The sequence below is a fragment of the Symphalangus syndactylus genome, chromosome 8 (assembly GCF_028878055.3).
Source record: "Symphalangus syndactylus isolate Jambi chromosome 8, NHGRI_mSymSyn1-v2.1_pri, whole genome shotgun sequence".
NCBI lineage: Eukaryota > Metazoa > Chordata > Mammalia > Primates > Hylobatidae > Symphalangus > Symphalangus syndactylus.
This window is the reverse complement of record NC_072430.2, coordinates 55,446,791-55,466,660: the sequence shown is the minus strand read 5'-3', so window position 1 is coordinate 55,466,660 and position 19,870 is coordinate 55,446,791. Positions and strand designations below refer to the sequence as shown.

The window sequence follows — 19,870 nt, the reverse complement described above, 5'->3', positions numbered from 1 at the left end:
AGAGAAGTGAAATCTAAATGGAGCCTTGAAAGTAGATAATAACCCTAGGAGTAGACTGAAGCTGGAGCCGGCACTGAAGGTCTCTTCTGTGCCAGGCTTAACCACTTCAGTTTTAGAGGCTGGGAGGTTGAGGGATTTGTGGCCTGGGGGGCCCAAGTGTTTGGGTTGAGAGTACTAAGGAGGCTTAGAGTGGTAACTGTTATACTAACAGTAATGGAAATATTGCACTATGGTTTGGTATTTTAATAACAGGTACAAAGCCATACAGTTGTGTACTGGTTGCAATTAGCCATGCAACTTGATATATAACAGAAGTGAATTTTGGGAAAGGATGGACTATTCAATAACAGATGCTGGAAAATTATACATACGGAAAATACATAGACATACATATGGTTATACATATGGAAAAAAGTGAAATAGGATCCTTATACCATACATAGAAATAAATTTTTAGATGGATGACAGTAAATTAAAAGTGGCAATTCATCCAAATAATAATATAACAAGCAGGTATTTTCTGCAAAGTACTATGTAGCACTGGGGTGAATGCGTGGCAGGGCAGGAGGGGAGCTGTTTACAAGAGGGTATGAAATACAGCTTTTCTTTTCAAGAGTGGTTGCAGAATACCAGGACTACAAAGAGAGGGCCACGCATTAAGCATCGTATTATGTGGGTACAGAGTATTAGGGTTCTCGATGACCAGAAGGAGAATGAGTGCAGTTTGTTTCACTAGCAAGCCTTCTTTAGCTTCTCTTCCCACGTGGGGGTGGGGTTCGGGTTGGGACTGTTCTTTCCCAGCTCAAAAGTTCACTTATGTCACACTAGGGTCACTTTAAAGGAGAGTGCTAGTAAGGGTAAAGTCAAGTTACATAACCTAGCGGAAAATGAAGACCTAAAACCGCTCGTGAGCAAACACAACACTTTAGACGTAAACCTCTTCAATGAAACCTCTTCAGTAGAAGAGTGGATCTTAGCACTCTAGGTGAAAGCAATCTCAGCCAGTAAAACAGCAGAACGCATTCACGCACGCGCAGTAAGCACACGACCGGTGGCAAGAGCCCGGATAAAGGCGGAGCTAAAGGTGCCGGATAATGCGTCACAGAGCGCGTGTGCGCACGCCGTAGGGGGCGGGCCGTTCGGGCTTGGTTTCCTGGGCGACCACCGCTGGCTGGTCCGTTAGAGGTGTGCGGGCTTCGGAGGCGTGCGGGCTTCGGGTGCAATGGGGACTCCTCCCGGCCTGCAGACCGACTGCGAGGCGCTGCTCAGCCGCTTCCAGGAGATGGACAGTGTACGCTTCGAGGACTTCACGGAGCTCTGGAGAAACATGAAGTTCGGGACTATCTTCTGGTGGGTGTTTCTTGTCCACTGCCCGCCTCTCCCTGCCCGCAGGTGGGGTAGAAAGTTGCTCCCTTCCCGGCGATACTGCACTTGGGAAGGGCTGAGAAGAGCGGCAGTCACCGAAGGTTGCCTCCATCACTCCTGGACTTTCCCCTGTGCGCAGGCAACGCGCTTTCCTTGCTCTATTTCACTGTGCCCTGATGGTTGTTGCGGCCTCCTCCCAAATATGCGTCTCTGCCTGGCCTCCCTTCTAAACTCCTCTCTCCATCTCCACTGCCTCCACCCTGACCCAGACCACTATCATTTGCCCTTCCCCAGTCTTGTTCTAGGACCTCATGTTTAAAAACACACAAGTAAAGACAAAACCCTTCAAGATTGAATTAATCTTTCCTACAACAACCAAAGTTGTCTTTTTTTTTTTTTGAGATGGAGTCTCCCTTTGTCGCCCAGTCTGGAGTGCAGTGGCGCGGTCTCGACTCAGTGCAACCCTCTGCCTCTCAGGTTCAAGTGATTCTCCTGCCTCAGCCTCCCGAGTAGCTGGGATTACAGGTGTCCGGCACCACGCCCGGCTAATTTTTTGTATTTTTAGTAGAGACGGGGTTTTACTATGTTGGCCAGGCCGGTCTCGAAATCCTGACCTCGTGATCCGCCCGCCTCGGCCTCCCAAAGCGCTAGGATTACAGAAGCGAGCCTCCGCGCCCGGCCCAAAGTTGTTTTTCAAAAGTGCAAATTTGATCATGTCACTCCCCGGCTTATTACTCTGTAGTGGTGCCCATTGCCTTTGGGATAACGCTTGAATTCTCTGACTTGCCAAGACCATTCCTCACTGGCTTTTGCGTATCTCTCCAGCTTCACCTGCCAGTCCCCTCCATGCACTCACTTTCTTGCTCCAGCAGCTGCTTTTTTTTTTTTTTTTTTTTTTTGGCCCTCCACAGGCTTTTCCTAATCCTGGAGTTTCCGCCGCAACTCTCTTGTTTTGTCCACCTTATTATTCACTCAGGGTTAAGCTCAAATGACTTCCTAGGGGGAAGTCTTTTTTCTCTTCTAGACTGAGTACGCTGTTCATGTTTTTTCCCCCCATAGCACCCTGTTTTTATTTTATCTCACCGCTTTCCACATTTTGTTGTAATGGTATAGTTGAAAAGGCAGTGTGGGATTGTTAAGGGCATAGGTTATGGAACCCAACTGGCTGCATTTGATTGCAGGGTCCACTATGACTTGGGGCAAGTTACTTGAGTTGCCATATCTGTAAAATAGAGGCAATGATAAACCTCATAGTAGTTGTGAAGATTAAATGAGCTGATATATCAGAAATGCATTCTAAGTGCTCAATAAATGTTCATTATTATTATTTTTTTCTTGAGACATAGTCTCGCTCTGTCATCCAGGCTGGAGTGTAATGGTGCGATCTCGTATCACTGCAACCTCCACTTCCCGGGTTCAAGAGATTCTCCTGCCTCAGCTTCCCGAGTAGCTGGGACTACGGCTCGTGCCACCAAACCTGGCTAATTTTTGTACTTTTAGTAGAGACGGGATTTCACCATGTTGGCCAGGCTGGTCAAATGTTCATTATTACTACCGTTTTAAAATTTTCCTTTGACTAGACTGACCTCTGTGAGGACAGTGACTGGATGAATCTATTTTTATTCGCATAGTACATATAATATTGAAAAGGCTAAATAACTGATTTTCTGAATGAGTTAAACCTTACGATTAAAACTGTTTTTCTGAACAAAATGTAAAAACTCATTTTCTCTTTGTCAGTGTAAGCAAATTGCCTTTGTAGTTTTTAAATTGCAAGGAATGGAGGATGAAGAGCTCTTTGTTGTACAGTTAATAAAAGAGAGACTAATTTTTTTTTAAATGGCTACTAAATGCAATGTATTTATAGCTTTATTTATTGCATAAGACAGTTATAAAAAGCAGGTATAATTATCCTTGTCTTAAAGAGGTTAAGTAATTTCTCCACCATTACAAAGACAGTGGATTGTAGAGCAGATGCTGGAAACTATGTATCTGCCTGTTTCTAAAATCCATAGTATTCCACTGTACCACTTCTTGGAGGGAAAAATGCATTTAAGGAAAACTTAGCTAAAAATGTAACATTTACATTTTCTAGCAGGGAGAACCTAAAATGAAAAAAGAAACAGGAATCACTAGAGGAGTGGTGGATTTTCTTGAGAAATTACTTTGGTTACCATAACTAGAGTTAGGTATTTTGTATTCTTTTCGTGTATTTCTTATTTGAAGAGCCAAAACGTCCTTCTACTACCCACTTCCCTTCCACCCCTGCATTGTAATCAGATATAATAGAGCCCCTGTTTATGGCTGCAGGGCGAATGTCTTTATTGTTTGTTGCTGTTTTTAAAGTAAAAGTTGTACATATTTATATTTGTATAGTGTATTAGTCAATTGCATCAACACTTTGAGACGTTTATTTTAGCAAATGTCTTATTTAAAATCTGACATTTTTTATCTACTAATTTCGGGTCTTACATAGAAACCTATAATATGCACAAATGTGTTTTATCCAAAGTGGTAAGAAGACTGTTACATTGACGTTTTTAAGGCCTTGTTTTTTAAAAATTTTTGTTAACTTAGCACAGCAGAACAGTTTCAGATAGTTTATTCATTATGCTGTTTATGTCCACAAAAAATATACGTGAACCTCGAAAATTTGAGACAGGTCTCAGTTAGTTTAGAAAGATTATTTTGCCAAGGTTGAGGATGCGCCCGTGACACAGCCTCAGAAGTCTTGATGACATGCGCCCAAGGTGGTCAGGGCACAGCTTGGTTTTTTTTTGTGCATTTAGGGAGTCATGAGACATCAATCAATATATGTAAGAAGTACATCGGTTCGGTCTGGAAAGGCGGGACAACTTGAAGCAAAGGCAGGAAGACTGGAAGTGGGGAGGGAGCTTAATCGGTGATACACAAATGCTTGGTAATACACAAATGCTTCCGTTCTTTTGAGTTTCTGATTAGCTTTTCCAAAGGAGGTAAATCAGATAGGCATCTATCTCAGTGAGCAGAGAAGTCACTTTGAATAGAATGGGAGGCAGGTTTGCCCTAAGCAGTTTCCAGCTTGAGTTTTCCTTAGTGATCTTGGGTGCCCAAGATATTTTCCTTTCGCGTACATTTCCTATGTTATTTCATTGATTGATTGCCAAGGAAGCCTTGTTGCTCTCTTGGATGTTTGGACAAAGCTTTTGGTTGTATGCTGGAGTGTGCTCTTCTCCCTTGCTCCTCCTTTCTTCTGATGAGCTTGCCGTGCTCTGGACACTTAGGAATGTGGGTTACTTTGTGCTGTTTCTCTAACTTTTTCACCTAGGCTTCCCAAGGACAGAGGAGATTTAGTGCAAATCCCGGAGAGTATTGGAGAAAATGTTCATTAGGTAAAAAGTAAAGTAGAGGTTCCTCTTCAAAGAGTTTCCTCCACATCTAATTAAGACTAAATAGTAACTTATCTTAGAAGCAAAATTTATTTAAAGACCTGTGCTAACATTCTTAAGTATCTGCTAGCCGTAATAAAGAAATCAGTGTACTTTATGCTCTTAGCTCCCACAATTTAGCCTAAATATTTGCCCTAGTGTGCTTATACTGGTCCAAGCAAGCATTAAGTCATAGCCTGTTCCTCTTCCTTATTTAAAAGTGTTTTTACCCTTCTCAGTATTCCACAAGTCACTTCAAGTTCTAAGTTGCTAGTCAATCAAGACAGATACAGAATGTGAAGTCCCGTTCCAGCCTATAGAAACTGGGCACAACAGTAAAGTAGACACGTCAAGTTATAAATGACCCTGTCTCCTTTGTTCAGTGTAGCAAAACTGCTGGCGACTGTATCCTTTTGTGCAGAAAGTAAAAAAATGGCCTTGCTGAAGAAATAAAATTTATGTTCAAGTGATACTTCTTTACAGCACCAAAGAATAAGCATTTTTGACAATTATATATTAAAATGCACATAGTTCTGTAACATAACTATGATTATTTTAACATTATGGTTTCAAATATTTAACCAATAATAATTTGAAACCCCTTCCTTCTTGCTCTTCAATTTGGCAAGTAAAGTTGATGCTTTTGGAAGCTGCATCATGTTTACCTAGTAGTTGCCTTTGCCTTGGTGTAAAATTATCTCTTTGTGCCTGAATCATGAAAGAATTGGGTATGGAATCGTCATCAAATTATTATAACTACCATTTAAACAAGTATATACTTCTGGCTTTTGTTCATTACTTATTCACTTAATGAGTCGTAATGAGTCGTAATATATTTTCTCTCTGTTTATTAGTGGCAGAATGAGAAATTTAGAAAAGAACATGTTTACAAAAGAAGCTTTAGCTTTGGCTTGGCGATATTTTTTACCTCCATACACCTTCCAGATCAGAGTTGGTGCTTTGTATCTGCTATATGGATTATATAATACCCAACTGTGTCAACCAAAACAAAAGGTAATACTTAGTGAGTTATTTTTCCTTAGCAGAAATGTAAAACAAGTACCATATTTTTATAATAAATATTATATAAATATGATTTAAATAAAATGCCAGTATTTTAAAATTATGTGTTTGTGAAAAAATATTTACATTTAGTACAACTTTTTTTTCTTCCTGGTTGCAGATCAGAGTTGCCCTGAAGGATTGGGATGAAGTTTTAAAATTTCAGCAAGATTTAGTAAATGCACAGCATTTTGATGCAGCCTATATTTTTAGGAAGCTACGACTAGACAGAGCATTTCACTTTACAGCAATGCCCAAATTGGTATGTTGCCTAAAATAATTTAGTTTTTTCAAAATGAGCAATTATACTTTATGGTCCATAAAACCTCTCAATCTCCAGAAAATGGAATGAGTATTGATAGTGTTCAAGACTTTTAGCTTTTTTTTTTTTTTTTTGAGACAAAGTCTCACTCTGTCGCCCAGGCTGGAGTGCGGTGGCACCATCTCGGCTCACTGCAGTCTCCGCCTCCCGGGTTCAAGCGATTCTCCTGCTTCAGCCTCCCGAGTAGCTGGGACTACAGGCACATGCCACCACGCCCAGCTAATTTTTGTATTTTTAGTAGGGACAGGGTTTGACCATGTTGTCCAGGATGGTCTCGATCTCTTGACCTTGTGATCCACTCACCTTGGCCTCCCAAAGTGTTGGGATTACAGGCGTGAGCCACTGCACCTGGCCTGGCTTGTAACTTTTTTTGTGTGTGTGTCTTTTTGATATGGAGTCTTGCCCTGTTGCCCAGGCTGGAGTACAGTGGTGCGATCTGAGCTCACTGCAACCTCTGCCTCCAGGGTTCAAGCAATTCTCCTGTCTCAGCCTCCCGAGTAGCTGGGACTACAGGCGCCCGCCACCACGCCTGGCTAATTTTTGTATTTTTAGTAGAGGTGGGGTTTCACCATGTTGGTCAGGCTGGTCTTGAACTCTTGACCTCAGATGATCCACCCGTCTCAGCCTCCCAAAGTGCTGCTCACCTCAGGTGAGCCACCATGCCCGGCCTTGTAGCTTTTTTAAAATAGGAGAAGGTATTTTCTAATTACGGCTTTTTTTCCGCAAACAAAAATTTAGCCTTTGCTTTTAAATGCAGTGTATCTGGATGCCACATATTAAGCGAATTGTTTTGAGAACAAATTAGATTTGGCATCTGCATTTGCTCTTGTCTTGAACATCACAGGTTACTGAAAGACATACAAAATTGTTAAAAATTCTTTGGTGAAAAGTTGAAACTTCTAATAACATTTGTTATTTTTTAAATCTTGTGGTAATTGAGATACTAGGTTGAAGACCACTAGTTCTGGTTCTGCCATTAGCTGGCAAATTATGTAATTTCTGTCTTATCTGAATTTGTAGGCATGTGGCATGGCATGTGAAAGGATACTTCACAAGTCTAACAGTCTTTGGAACTTGGATGTTTAACAGATGTACCCTTACAGCTGCTTTTGTTTTATCTGTGTTTACTTATAGACAATTTTTAGTGCTGGCTTGTATTTCAATACTTTTAAAAATACTGTTTAAAAGATACTCATTTAAAAAGACATGTATTATCACATAGCTGTCGTATAGGATGAAGAAAAAAATTCACCGAGCTGAAGTTACAGAAGAATTTAAGGACCCAAGTGATCGTGTGATGAAACTTATCACTTCTGATGTATTAGAGGTAAATATTCTTTTATGCTCTTGAAAATTTTTAAAAATTGCTTTATTGCCAACTACATATTGAGGTTATACCTCCATCTACTGGATACTGATTTTTCTGATGATTTTGACCACTCTAGGTTGCTATATCTCTAGAGTATCAGACATAAAATAGCCTAAATATATCAAGGCTTACAAATCTTGAAATAGCGTGAGAAAAAAAGATGTAAAAGACTGGACCTGGACTGAAGATATGTGGATTCCGTTACTAAAACTACCGTTTGTATTTGACTTTAGTTAGGTCATAAAACAAGAGTTTAAAGTGACTTTACCTAATTTTTAAAAAAACAATATGCATGACCAGGCATGGTGGCTCATACCTGTAATCTCAGCACTTGGGAGGCCAAGGTGGGTGGATCACGAGGTCAGGAGTTTGAGTCTAGCCTGGCCAACATGGTGAAATCTCGTCTCTACTAAAAATACAAAAATTAGCCGGGCGTGGTGGCGCATGCCTGTAGTCCCAGCTACTGGGGAGGCTGAGGCTGGAGAATCGCAAACCTGGGAGGTGGAGGTTGCAGTGAGCTGAGATCGTACTGCTGCACTCTAGCCTGGGCAACAGAGCAACACGCCGTTTTAAAAAACAAAAAAACCAATATGCATTTATTTCCTGAGTTTTGTTTTTTGTTTTGTTTTGTTTTGTTTTTGTTTTTGTTTTTTTTTACACGGAGTCTCGCTCTGTTACCCAGGCTGGAGTGCAGTGGCGCGATCTCAGCTCACTGTAACCTCCGCCTCCCAGGTTCAAGCAATTCTCCTGCCTCAGCCTCCTAAGTAGCTGGGACTACAGGTGTGCGCCACCATGCCCGGCTGATTTTTTGTATTTTTGGTAGAAACAGGGCTTTACCGTGTTAGCCAGGATGGTCTTGATCTCCTGACCTAGTGATCTGCACACCTTGGTCTCCCAAAGTGCTGGGATTACAGGCATGAGCCACTGCACCCAACCTACTTCCTGAGTTTTAACATTTATTTTAAAGCCCACCATTGAAAGCAGTCTATTTTGATAATATATTTTGGTATTTTGTTTGAGTGTACAGTATTGAGAAAAATCTTATGCATGGATAAGTAGTGTTACAAATCTTTTTAAGCATGAGTAGAAAAGCATTGCTTTGAGGTTAAAACAAAATCTCAGTACAGGGTTTCAGGCTTCTAAATCAATGATATTTCAGAAGAACATACAGAGAGGAGACGAGGGGGTAAGGGGACACCTTGGTCATGCTTTTAAATTTTCTTTAAGCCTAAGTGTCTCCCTCATTAATATTAGGATTATAATATTTTATTTCATTGGTTGTTGTGAGAATTGAAATGAGATGATTCCTAAATAGTGCTGAGTGTGGTATATTACACACAGTATCCACTTAAAAAATGTTAATTCCCTTTTTCCCCAGCCCTACTCAGTCTTCTTGTATTACACTTTAAAGAGAGGGATCAGATCTTAGATTTACTGAAATGTTTGTTTAGATGCCCCCGTGTTCTTTTTTTTTTTTTTCTTTTCCCTGACACAGGATCTTCCTCTGTCACCCAGGCTGGAATGTAGTGGCACGATCTTGGCTCACAGCAACCTCTGCCTCCCAGTTTCAAGTGATTCTCGTGTCTCAGCCCCCCGAGTAGCTGGGATTACAGGCATGCACCACCATACCCAACTAATTTTTTCTGTTTTTAGTAGAGGTGAGGTTTCACTGTGTTGACCAGGTTAGTCTTGAACTCCTATCCTCAAGCGATCTGCCCGCATTGACCTCCTAAAGTGCTGGGTTTACAGGTGTGAGCCACTGTGCCCGGTTGCCCCCATGTTGTAATAGCATCAACCTGTCAGGTTGTTTGTAATTCAGGTAGCAAATTGATTTTTGAGAGCACTCTGGGTCTGTTCTGTAAAGTAACTTTATTTTTGAGCAAGGATTCTTAATCTCTGGCCTGGGGATTGTCCATGTGCCCTCTCCCACACCACATTGTATGAAAAATTGATGTCACACATATGGATCCTTTTTTTTTGAGATAGAGTCTCACTCTGTAGCCCAAGTTGGAGTGCAGTGGCACAGTTTTGGCTCACTGCAACCTGCAACCTCTGCCTCCAGGGCTCAAGCGATTCTCATGCCTCAGCCTCCCGAGTAGCTGGGACTATAGGTACACGCCACCACACTCGGCTAATTTTTTTTTTTTTTTTTTTTTTTTTTTTTTTTTTGAGACGGAGTCTTGCTCTATCACCCAGGCTGGAGTGCAGTGGCCCGATCTCGGCTCACTGCAAGCTCCGCCTCCCGGGTTCACGCCATTCTCCTGCCTCAGCCTCTCCGAGTAGCTGGGACTACAGGCGCCCGCCACCACGCCCGGCTAATTTTTTTTGTATTTTTAGTAGAGACGGGGTTTCACTGTGGTCTCGATCTCCTGACCTCGTGATCCACCCGCCTCGGCCTCCCAAAGTGCTGGGATTAAAAATAATTTTTTGTATTTTAGTAGAGACAGGGTTTCACCATATTGCCCAGGGTGGTCTCAAACTCCTGAGCTCAGGCAATCCGCCCACCTCGGCCTCCCACAGTGCTGAGATTACAGACATGAGCCACCCTGCCCGGCCCATATGGATACATTTTTAAGGTGAGGTACTGTAACTATCCTCAGATTCTCAGAGGTGTTCATGTCCCCCAAAAAGGTTAAGAATTACTGTTTTACAAGGAACTGAATATTCCTCAATATCTGAAGACATAGTATAATGCAGGAACTCTGGGAAGATATTTTGTGTAGATTGTTTTACTTCTACAACATTTCTGCAAAATAAGTGTTTTTAAAAATTTTTAATTATTATTTTTAAAAGTAGGGGTTTTTATCCGTGATTTAAAGTTGAGGAAACTGAGTTACAGAGACTAGGTTAGGAAGTAATGGAGCTAAGCTTCATACTCAGTTCGGTATGGCTGTGGTGCCTGTTTGTTGGACAGCAAAGGACTGGTCTGAGGTGGGACGGGGGTTAGAAATTTGTCATTCAACAAACAAATGAGTGAAGTGTAACAAGAACTAGGATTTTTTTTCCCTCTAGCCCCTTAGCAAGAAAGAGGTAGGAGAGAGTTTATGTACAAAACTAAATAAGATAAAAGTACTTTGTATAATAGAAGGAATTTGTATTTTGTCTTTTTGGCAGAGGGAAGTCGTAAAGTTTTAGAGATTGGAGAGACATAATGTTTATGTTTAGAGGTGAGGTAAGGAGCCAGTTAGAGGGAATGGTTGTATATAGGAGAGGTAGCGAGCAAGGTTCCTGCTATGGAGGAGGTGGGTGTGTCTGTGATTGAGAGTACAGTGGAGGGAGTAACCTTGAGCAGAAGGCATACTTCTTCCTTTGAAACTTGAGGAAAGAAGGTGAGAATGGATTTTTATAAATCTTTGTGTAGAGGAGAAATAGAAGGCAAACAGACCTGACTGCCTGAACTTTAAGAGAGCATCATGGGGGTCAGGGAACTGAGAGTTGAAAATGTTTGGAATAGCAATTGTGGAGAATGGAAGAAAGATTTCGGGATACCAGAAAGCTGAGAAATGCTGATGTGAATCATGAAGAGAGAGGCACAGGACATTTTCAAACAGCAAGACATTAATCTTATCAATATTCTAACGAAAAAAGATGATTTGAACCCAGTTGGTTATAATTTCTTTTTTTTAATTTTTGAGACAGGATCTTGCTTCATCACCCCAGCTCGAATGCAGTGGTGTGATCATAGCTCACTGCACCCTCAGTCTCCTGGGCTTAAGTGATCCTCCCACCTCAGTCTCCTGAGTAGCTAGGCCCTCACCACCATGCTGGCTAATTTTTTTTTTTTTTTTTTTTGAGACGGAGTCTTGCTCTATGTCCCAGGCTGGAGTGCAGTGGTATGATCTTGGCTCACTGCAACTGCCACCCGGGTTCAAGCGATTCTCCTGCCTCAGCCTCCTGAATACCTGGGATTACAAGCGCGTGCCACCACGCTGGGCTAATCTTTGTATTTTCAGTAGAGGCAGGGTTTCAGCATCTTGGCCAGGCTGGTCTTGAACTTCTGACCTCGTGATCCACCCACCTTGGCCTCCCAAAATGCTGGGATTATAGGCGTGAATCACTACGCCTGGCCTATGCTGGCTAATTTTAAAAAATTTATTGTAGAGACAAGGTCTTGCTATGTTGCCCAGGCTGGTCTTGAACTCCTGAGCTTGGGTGATCTTCCTACCTTGGCCTTCCACTGTGCTGGGATTATAGGCATGAGCCACCATGCTTGGCTGGTTATAATTTTTCTGACTGTTGACCAGTTTGGTGGTAGAATGTAAATATTTTTTCAACGTATCTTTTTCAACATGCTTTTTCATTCTAAGCTCTTTTAAGTTGGGGATGATGAACAGAGGTCTACTCTTTTGGAGTGAATAGAGAAGAGTATCAGAAGGGTCAGGCTATGAAATGCCTATACCTGGAAGCTTTTAGGAATGGAATAGTCTGTGAAGTTATCCTGGCTCTGTCAGATCTCTGGCTTGTGACATAATTGCTTTGAGAGCCTTGTCCCTTGATACTTCTGCTGGCTCTGTATCTTTTGTCCTAGCATAGCCTGTGATCCATTCTCACTGATAATTCTTAAATTTAATACTTTCAAATTTTCCTTCTACTGCCTGCAACTGCTATTAAGTCTTCATTTCAGAAGGTCTGAATTCTGGTCATGATTTTGCCACTTGTTCTAGTTTTGTGGTTAAGGAGGCGTAATAAAATGAAAAGAGAACAGGATACTGAATCAAAACGTTTGACTTCTAATTCTAGCCTGCTGCTATGTAAGTAGGACCAGGAGCAAATTATTTCATTTCTATTTCTTCATTTATATAGTTGTAATAATGGACATTGTGTGCTGAGTACTCACCATGTGCCTGGAACTATGCTAGATTTTTTATGTATGTTATCTCTAATTGTCATAGTAACCCTGCAGAGGAGGTGGTATTTCCCTAGTTTTTTTTTTTTTTTTTTTTTTGAGATGGAGTCTCACCCTGTTGCCCAGGCTGGAGTGAGATCTCGGCTCACTGCAAGCTCTGCCTCTTAGGTTCACACCATTCTCCTGCCTTAGCCTCCCGAGTATCTGGGACTACAGGCGCCCACCACCGTGCCCGGCTAACTTTTTGTATTTTTTTTAGTAGAGACTTTTTTGGCTCACCGTGTTAGCCAGGATGGTCTCGATGTCCTGACCTCGTGATCCACCCTCCTCGGCCTCCCAAAGTGCTGGGATTACAGGTGTGAGACACTGCGCCTGGCCTTTTTTCAAGACAGAGTTTCCCTCTTGTTGCCCAGGCTGGAGTGCAGTGGCACGATCTTGGCTCACTGCAACCTCCACCTCCCCACCTTCCAGGTTCAAGCAATTCTCCTGCCTCAGCTTCCCGAGTAGCTCGGACTACAGACGCCTGCCACTATGCCCGGCTAATTTTTTGTATTTTTAGTAGAGATGGGGTTTCACCATGTTGGCCAGGCTAATCTCGAACTCCTGACCTCAGGTGATCCGCCTACCTCGGGCTTCCAAAGTGCTGGGATTACAGGCATGATCCACCGTGCCCGGCCCCCAGTTTTAAAAATAAGGAAGCTGAGGTTTAGAGAAGTTAAGTAGTTTGTATAAGGTGAGGCACAATAGTGTACAGACACTGGAGTTTAAATGTCCAAGTCTATAAGGCTCCAAAGTCCATGCACTGTCTTTTATTTCTTATTTAATTTTCTTCTGCCTTTTTTTTTTTTTTTTTTTTTAAAGAGTAGAGGTCTTGCTATGTTGCCTGAGTTGGCCCTGAATTCCTGGGCTCAAGCCGTCTTCATGCCTCAGCCTTCTGAGTAGCTGGGACTACGGGTGCACACTACCGTGCCTGGCTTCTTTAATTTTGTATAGTGCTTTACATTATACAGAATACTTTCACCTGTATAAGCTTGTTTAATACTTAGCAATGGTGGGTTTGTTCATTTTGTACAAATGCGAAACGTGAATGTGATTCTTAGGTTGAGGGACTTCCCAGTTGTCATACATTGAGCAAATGACAGAGCTCAGACTCAAAAACTAGATCTGACTGGTGGTCTTTCTCTTTCACATGAAGTAAAAGTAATGAGAGTATAGCCAGTGTGAACTGTAAAAAGTTAGGGGCTCTCCATGTCTGGACACTGTTTTTCCATTGCAGATCCTGCGTATGTGAGCACTCACCACTATTGATCAGTTTCTCATTTCTTTTTTTGTCTTTTTTTTTTTTTTTTTTTTTTTGAGAGAGGGAGTTTCACTCTTGTTGTCCAGGCTGTAGTGCAATGGTGTGATCTTGGCTCACCGCAACCTCTGCCTCCCGGGTTCAAGTGATTCTCCCACCTCAGCCTCCCGAGTAGCTGGGATTACAGGCATGTGCCACCACACCCAGCTAACTTTGTATTTTTAATAGCGATGGGGTTTCTCCATGTTCGTCTGTCTGGTCTCGAACTCCTGACCTCAGGTGATCCACCCGCCTCAGCCTCCCAAAGTGCTGGGGTTACAGGCGTCAGCCACTGTGCCTGGCCTAGTTTCTCATTTCTTGAACAGGTTTTGATTCTACCAAAATCTGGAAATGAATTGAGTAGTCTGAGTTAGGGATGACTCAGATGTTGCAGTGTCCATCTGTGATGGAAGTGTCAGTAGTTCTCTCCTGATCTTAGAGCCAAGACCCTATGCCAGGTTTTCTTAAGTCCACCTGTAGTATGCTGTCTTTTTCCTTACCCCACAGATCTGCCTATTTGGCTGGAGATTTTTGGAGGAACAAGATCTATAAATAATGCCACAAATGGTGTCATAAATCACCCTCAATTTCTTTCTTTCTTTTTTTTTTTTTTTTGAGATGGAGTCTTGCTCTGTTGCCCCTGCTGGAGTGCAGTGGTGATGCAATCTTGGCTCACTGCAACCTCCACCTCCCGGGTTCAAGCATTTCTCCTACCTCAGCCTCCCAGGTAGCTGGGATTACAGGCTCCCACCCCCACACCTGGCTAATTTTTGTATTTTTAGTAGAGATGGGTTTCACCATGTTGGCCAGTCTGATCTTGAACTCCTGACCTTGTGATCCTCCCGCCTTGGCCTCCCAAAGTGCTGGGATTATAGGCGTGAACCACTGCACCCGGCCTACCCTCTATATCTTTTAATCCTGAATCTTAGCGCTGAAGTAGTGGTGAAGCTTATGGGAACAGGCACATAGGTTTTGGGATTTCTGTGGCGAATTGGATGAGAGTCGTTACATAGGAATTTTTGGCAGAGGATAAAGGACTGTGTAAATATTCTTGATGTGACAATATGATATAAAAATATCTTAGTTATCAGTAGTGATATTTAATGATATGTCATGCTGCAAATAATTGTGATAGTCTATAATGGAATTGTATGTTAACTGATTAGTCTTTCCCCATTGTCTTCCCATAAGTGTATCTTAGTTAATGTTTGTTGAGGTAAGTCAGTAAATCCATACCTCTGGAATCCATACCTCTGTGTTAATGAAGTTGTACTATTTTGCTTACGTGATTATGTTATTTTCAATATACTGTAGCATGTTATTCCCTATCAACTGGAAGTCACTTTGGAAGGTGACTATTTTGTGTTGGTTTTGCCTTTTAGTTTCTCCTCAAAAAGTGAAATAAAGGACTCATCTTTTTGCTTTTAGGAAATGCTGAATGTTCATGATCACTATCAGAACATGAAACGTGTAATTTCAGTTGATAAGTCCAAGCCAGATAAAGCCCTTAGCTTGATAAAGGATGATTTTTTTGACAATATTAAGAACATAGTTTTGGATCATCAGCAGTGGCACAAAGACAGAAAGGTATGCAATCACTTGTTTGGTGCCTTACCATTGTATTTTACACGAATATTTATCCATGGATGATAATGTTGAGAGGCAGCCTAGTATTAGAGGCTATAATCCTGTGGAGCTAAGATTTAGAGGACTTGGCTTTTCTAGTTCCACTTTTGCCACTTATTAGGTATGTGATGTTATTTAACCTTATAGATGAGTAGATATGTATTTTCTTTTTTTTTTTTTTTGGTAGAAGAGTAAATAATCTTGTTATACCACAGATTTATTACAGACTTTATAATTTGGCATTTTTTAGGGGTTGCACACTCAGTCTTTGGGCTAAATCCTGCACCCAGATGTGTTTTGTTTGGCATAGTGTTGATTCTAACATTGTTTAAAATTTTTGAGTTAATTACCAGCTTTTAAGTATTTGTGGACTTCACCTAAAATTCTAGACATACAACTTCTCTTAAAATTCAGAAGGTCTGGTAACACTGATTCCACTTTGCTGCATGACAGCAGACAGTGGGACCTGAGTGGTGGCTTTTCCTACTGTGATAGGGCAGGTGTTTCTCTGTTTACATATTGTCTACCTGGTGTGGTTTATCTTTTTACAAGTCTCTTCAACACAGATCTTCAACTTAGTTTATTTAACCAAAAGTATTGATGCTAGGGCTACCCATATTTCAGCTAGAGAAAATTTTTTACCCTGGAAACCTAAAGGCTAGCCTTGTGAAATTCACTTTTGAAACTATTACTCCATCTTATTTTAGTAAATCTAGGAAAAAAATTTTTTTTAAAGTAAGCAATTTCTGATTACTTACTATGTGTCTTGATAATGTCTTGGTGTTTTCACAAATGCCACACAGATATTGTTATCTATATATCGTCTTTCAGAAAGATTTCTTGCTACTTTTTCACTTTCTGTTATATAAAGGAAGCTGGCTCAAAACTTAATTTTAGAAAAGATAAACAAGCAAACTGATAAGAAGATAGTCTTGGGAAGAAGAAAATAACCTTATTCCTCTGCATTTATTTTAATGAGAGATAGCAAGTTTTAGAATATTTGGATACTTTAAGTCCTACAAATAGGTTACACAAATGACTTAGGCATTTAATGTAAAAATTTGTTAGTATTCTTTATATATATATATATATATGTATATAGACAAGGTCTTCTTGCTCTGTCACCCTGGCTAGAATGCAGTGGCATGACTACAGCTCACTGCAGCCTCGACCTCCCAGGCTTAAGCGATCCACCCACCTCAGCCTTCTGAGTAACTGGGTTTGCAGACATGTGCCACCATGCCCAGCTAATTTTTTTTATTTTTTGTAGAGACAGGGTCTTGCTATGTTGCCAGGGATAGAACCAGTTTAGTTTTAATTTGTTTTTTTTTAGAGATGGGGTCTTGCTATGTTGTCCAGGCTGGTTTGGAACTCCTGGCCTCAAGCGATCCTCCCACCTCAGCCTCCCAAAGTATTAGGGTTACAGGATTAGCCACCATGCATAGCCAGTATGCTCTTTTAATAGATAAACTCTCTTCAAAGAGCATTACTACGAGCTCTGAAAACCTGAAGGAAAGGAGAATAAGCCCATTTTCTTACTACTACATAAAGACTACCACATTAGTTAGGAGGATTTAAGCATTTTATTGATGAATTGTAGAACATTTTGAAACCTGTGGTCTTAATGTTAGGTGATATATAATGTGAATGATCTTTTAGTTTTTCATTTATTAAAAGTAATGATTTCTCACTGTTCTAAAATTGATTTGCAGCTAATTGAATTGTAAATTTGTGTGTGTGTGTGTATGATGTATGTATCTTTTTTGCTCTTTTAGAATCCATCCTTAAAATCAAAAACTAATGATGGAGAAGAAAAAATGGAAGGAAATTCACAAGAAACAGAGGTGAGAAAACTTTGCAATTCATATTATGTGTGGCTGTGATTCTGTATACTGAGCATTGTGACCCATGGTCAGTATTATAAGACATATAAGAGAAAATTCTGAATCATGGTTCTGTGAAAAGGTAGTTTGTTCTTTACTGGAGGCCTTGTGGAGGCCACATCAGGTGTAGGTTGGGAGAGAGGATGATAATAGTTTTCTGCAGGGAAAGGAAAGCTTGACTATGGAAGGTGCCCTCAGTTCGTAGAGGATCAGGATCAGGCTTTTGTAATATATCTTTTCTCACTTGTCAGCCTTTCAACCAGTGTAGAGTCCGAGCTGTTATACTATATACTGCTTCCTGCTTCCAGAGTTTTCATCCATCTTAGTGGATGAGACAAGGAGCCATCTTTGAGTATAGGCAGATGAGGAGGGAATGGCAGTTCAGGGCTCTGCCTGATCACCCAGGCTTTCATTCATACTGTCCTCCTTGAATCCTGAATGAAAATGATCTGTAACTATGGGGATGGTATTATGGCATCTGCTACATCTGTGAGAGAATATGGTGTATGTTTATGTGTGTGTACTCAATGTATACCCAATGTATGTTAGTTTCTTTTACCCTATTTTCTGTCTGAAATCTTATTTCTGATAATAAATACTTGGGTATTCAGTTTTTCACCTAATGTTTGTGTGTTTTAACTTTTTTTTCCTTCTTGTTTTACATCCAGAGATGTGAAAGGGCAGAATCATTAGCGAAAATAAAATCAAAGGCCTTTTCAGTTGTCATACAGGTAAGTTATTCTTTAATAAGGTAATTTGGAAATTGACTGCTTTTTAAATTATATTTCAATTTTTCATCAAAGTAGTAATATATGTACTTAGTTTTAAAAGTCAAATAATGCTAGACAGATTATATAGCACAACAGTCCGCCTCTCTCTGCCACTTCCCACCCTTGTATTCCTAACCTTGAGAGGCAGCATTTTTGACTTCTTCTCTTTTAGCAGTTTCTTCTAATATTTACCTAGAATTTTGATGCCATTTCCTTTATTGTCTTCCAGCTTTTAGTATTCCTGATTTTGGAAGGTTTTAGGTTTTGCTTTGTTCCTGGAGTTCTGAAATTTCATTTAATACATATAATGTAACTTGGTGTGCATCTTTTTTGTTTATTGCCCTTGGCACTCATGGTGACCTCCTTTTAATCTGGTATCCTTCAGTTCTGAAGAAGTGTCTGTATTGTTTCTTTGATACAAATGTTCTTTCCTGCATCTCTTCTCTTCTTCAGCTTTTCTTATTTTTCTCTTCTATTTCTAGTCTCTGTCTCATTTTCTATTTTCAGGGAGATTTCTTAGGCTTTATCTTCTGAACCATTATATTGATTTAAAAAAATTTCTCCTGATATTTTTTCATTACCAATAATTTTTTTTTCTCTGAATGTTTCTTGTTTTATTTTTTTTAATGTATTTTTCATTTTCACAGGATGCAATAACTTTTTCTCTTTAAGGATATTAACTACAGTTTTTTTTTATGGTTCCTCCCATTTCCTCTGAGTTCTTTTTTTTCTATTTGTTTGAACTCTTTCACTTTGTTGGCTTTTTTTTTTGACACGGAGTTTTGCTCTTGTTGCCCAGGCTGGAGTGCAGTGGTGCAATTTTGGCTCACTGCAACCTCCACCTCCCAGGTTCAAGTGATTCTTCTGCCTCAGCCTGGAGTAGCTGGGATTACAGGCATGCGTCACCACGCATGGCTAATTTTGTATTTTTAGTAGAGTTGGGGTTTCTCCATGTTCACCAGGCTGGTCTCGAACTCCTGACCCCAGGTGATCCACCTGCCTCGGCCTCCCAAAGTGCTGGGATTACAGACGTGAGCAACTGCACCTGGCCCATTTTGTTGGCTTTTTAAAAATGATTGAAGATCCTCAGATGTCTTTTCATATTTAAGGGTGGTCAAGAGGAGATGAAGAGCTTATCTAACCTCTAGATTTCTTTGTCCTGGATCTAGTTATTTAGAGAGCAATCTTTCACTCCCTTGTCTAGGGGAGGAGGGTGGGAAATAAGCCCAGCTGCCAATGTTTTGGGAGCCTACAGAGAGAATCAGCCACAAGGCTCACCATTCCTTATGCAGGTTTCACTCAGCCCCTCTATTTTCAATAAGAGGCCTCATCTCCTTCCTCACCTACACCAGTTTCCTTTGAGCCCACAGCCTTTCTCGTTTAGCCTCTTCAGAGAGCAGGTCTTCTGTTTTGTACAGGAGATCAGTTGCCTAGCTCTGAGGTTGAGGAATGTGACACTATTCTCTATGGATTTTCAATGCACCTGCCTGTTTTTTCAGTCCCACCTCAGCCTTCCGAAGTGCTAGGATTACAGATGTGAGCCACTGTGCCCAGCCCTTTGCCCATTTTTTAATGGGGTGGTTTTTTGTTTGTTGAATTAATTTTCTTATAGATTATGAATATTAGACCTTTATTGAATGCAAAGTTTGTGACTGTTTTCTCTCATTCTGTAGGTTGTCTGTTTACTCTGTTGTTTCTTTTGTTGTACAGAAGCTCTGTAGTTTAATTAGGTCTCACTTGTCAATTTTTGTTGTCAACTTTGTCAACCATCAGGTGGTTGTAGGTGTGTGGCTTTATTTCTGAGTTCTCTGTCCTGTTCCATTGGTCTATGTGTCTGTTTTTGTACCAGTACCATGCTGTTTTGGTTACTGTAGTGTATCTGTG

The 19,870-nt window shown here is 40.8% G+C and overlaps 1 protein-coding gene across 2 annotated transcripts in view; it reads left to right on the top strand.

The window, feature by feature from the left end:
- Window positions 1–1,083: 1,083 nt before the first annotated feature.
- The window catches only part of SNAPC1 (small nuclear RNA activating complex polypeptide 1), a 34,665-nt gene continuing 15,878 nt past the window's right edge, over window positions 1,084–19,870 (top strand). Inside the window, exons 1-7 of one of the 2 annotated variants that reach the window (XM_055289156.2) lie at window positions 1,084–1,350; window positions 5,627–5,786; window positions 5,956–6,096; window positions 7,379–7,483; window positions 15,136–15,294; window positions 17,109–17,177; window positions 17,885–17,947. In XM_055289156.2, coding sequence (XP_055145131.1) covers window positions 1,223–1,350; window positions 5,627–5,786; window positions 5,956–6,096; window positions 7,379–7,483; window positions 15,136–15,294; window positions 17,109–17,177; window positions 17,885–17,947 — 825 coding nt within the window. In that variant the 5' untranslated portion in view covers window positions 1,084–1,222. The remainder of the gene's footprint in view (window positions 1,351–5,626; window positions 5,787–5,955; window positions 6,097–7,378; window positions 7,484–15,135; window positions 15,295–17,108; window positions 17,178–17,884; window positions 17,948–19,870) is intronic. The other variant, XM_055289157.2, reaches the window with a different exon arrangement.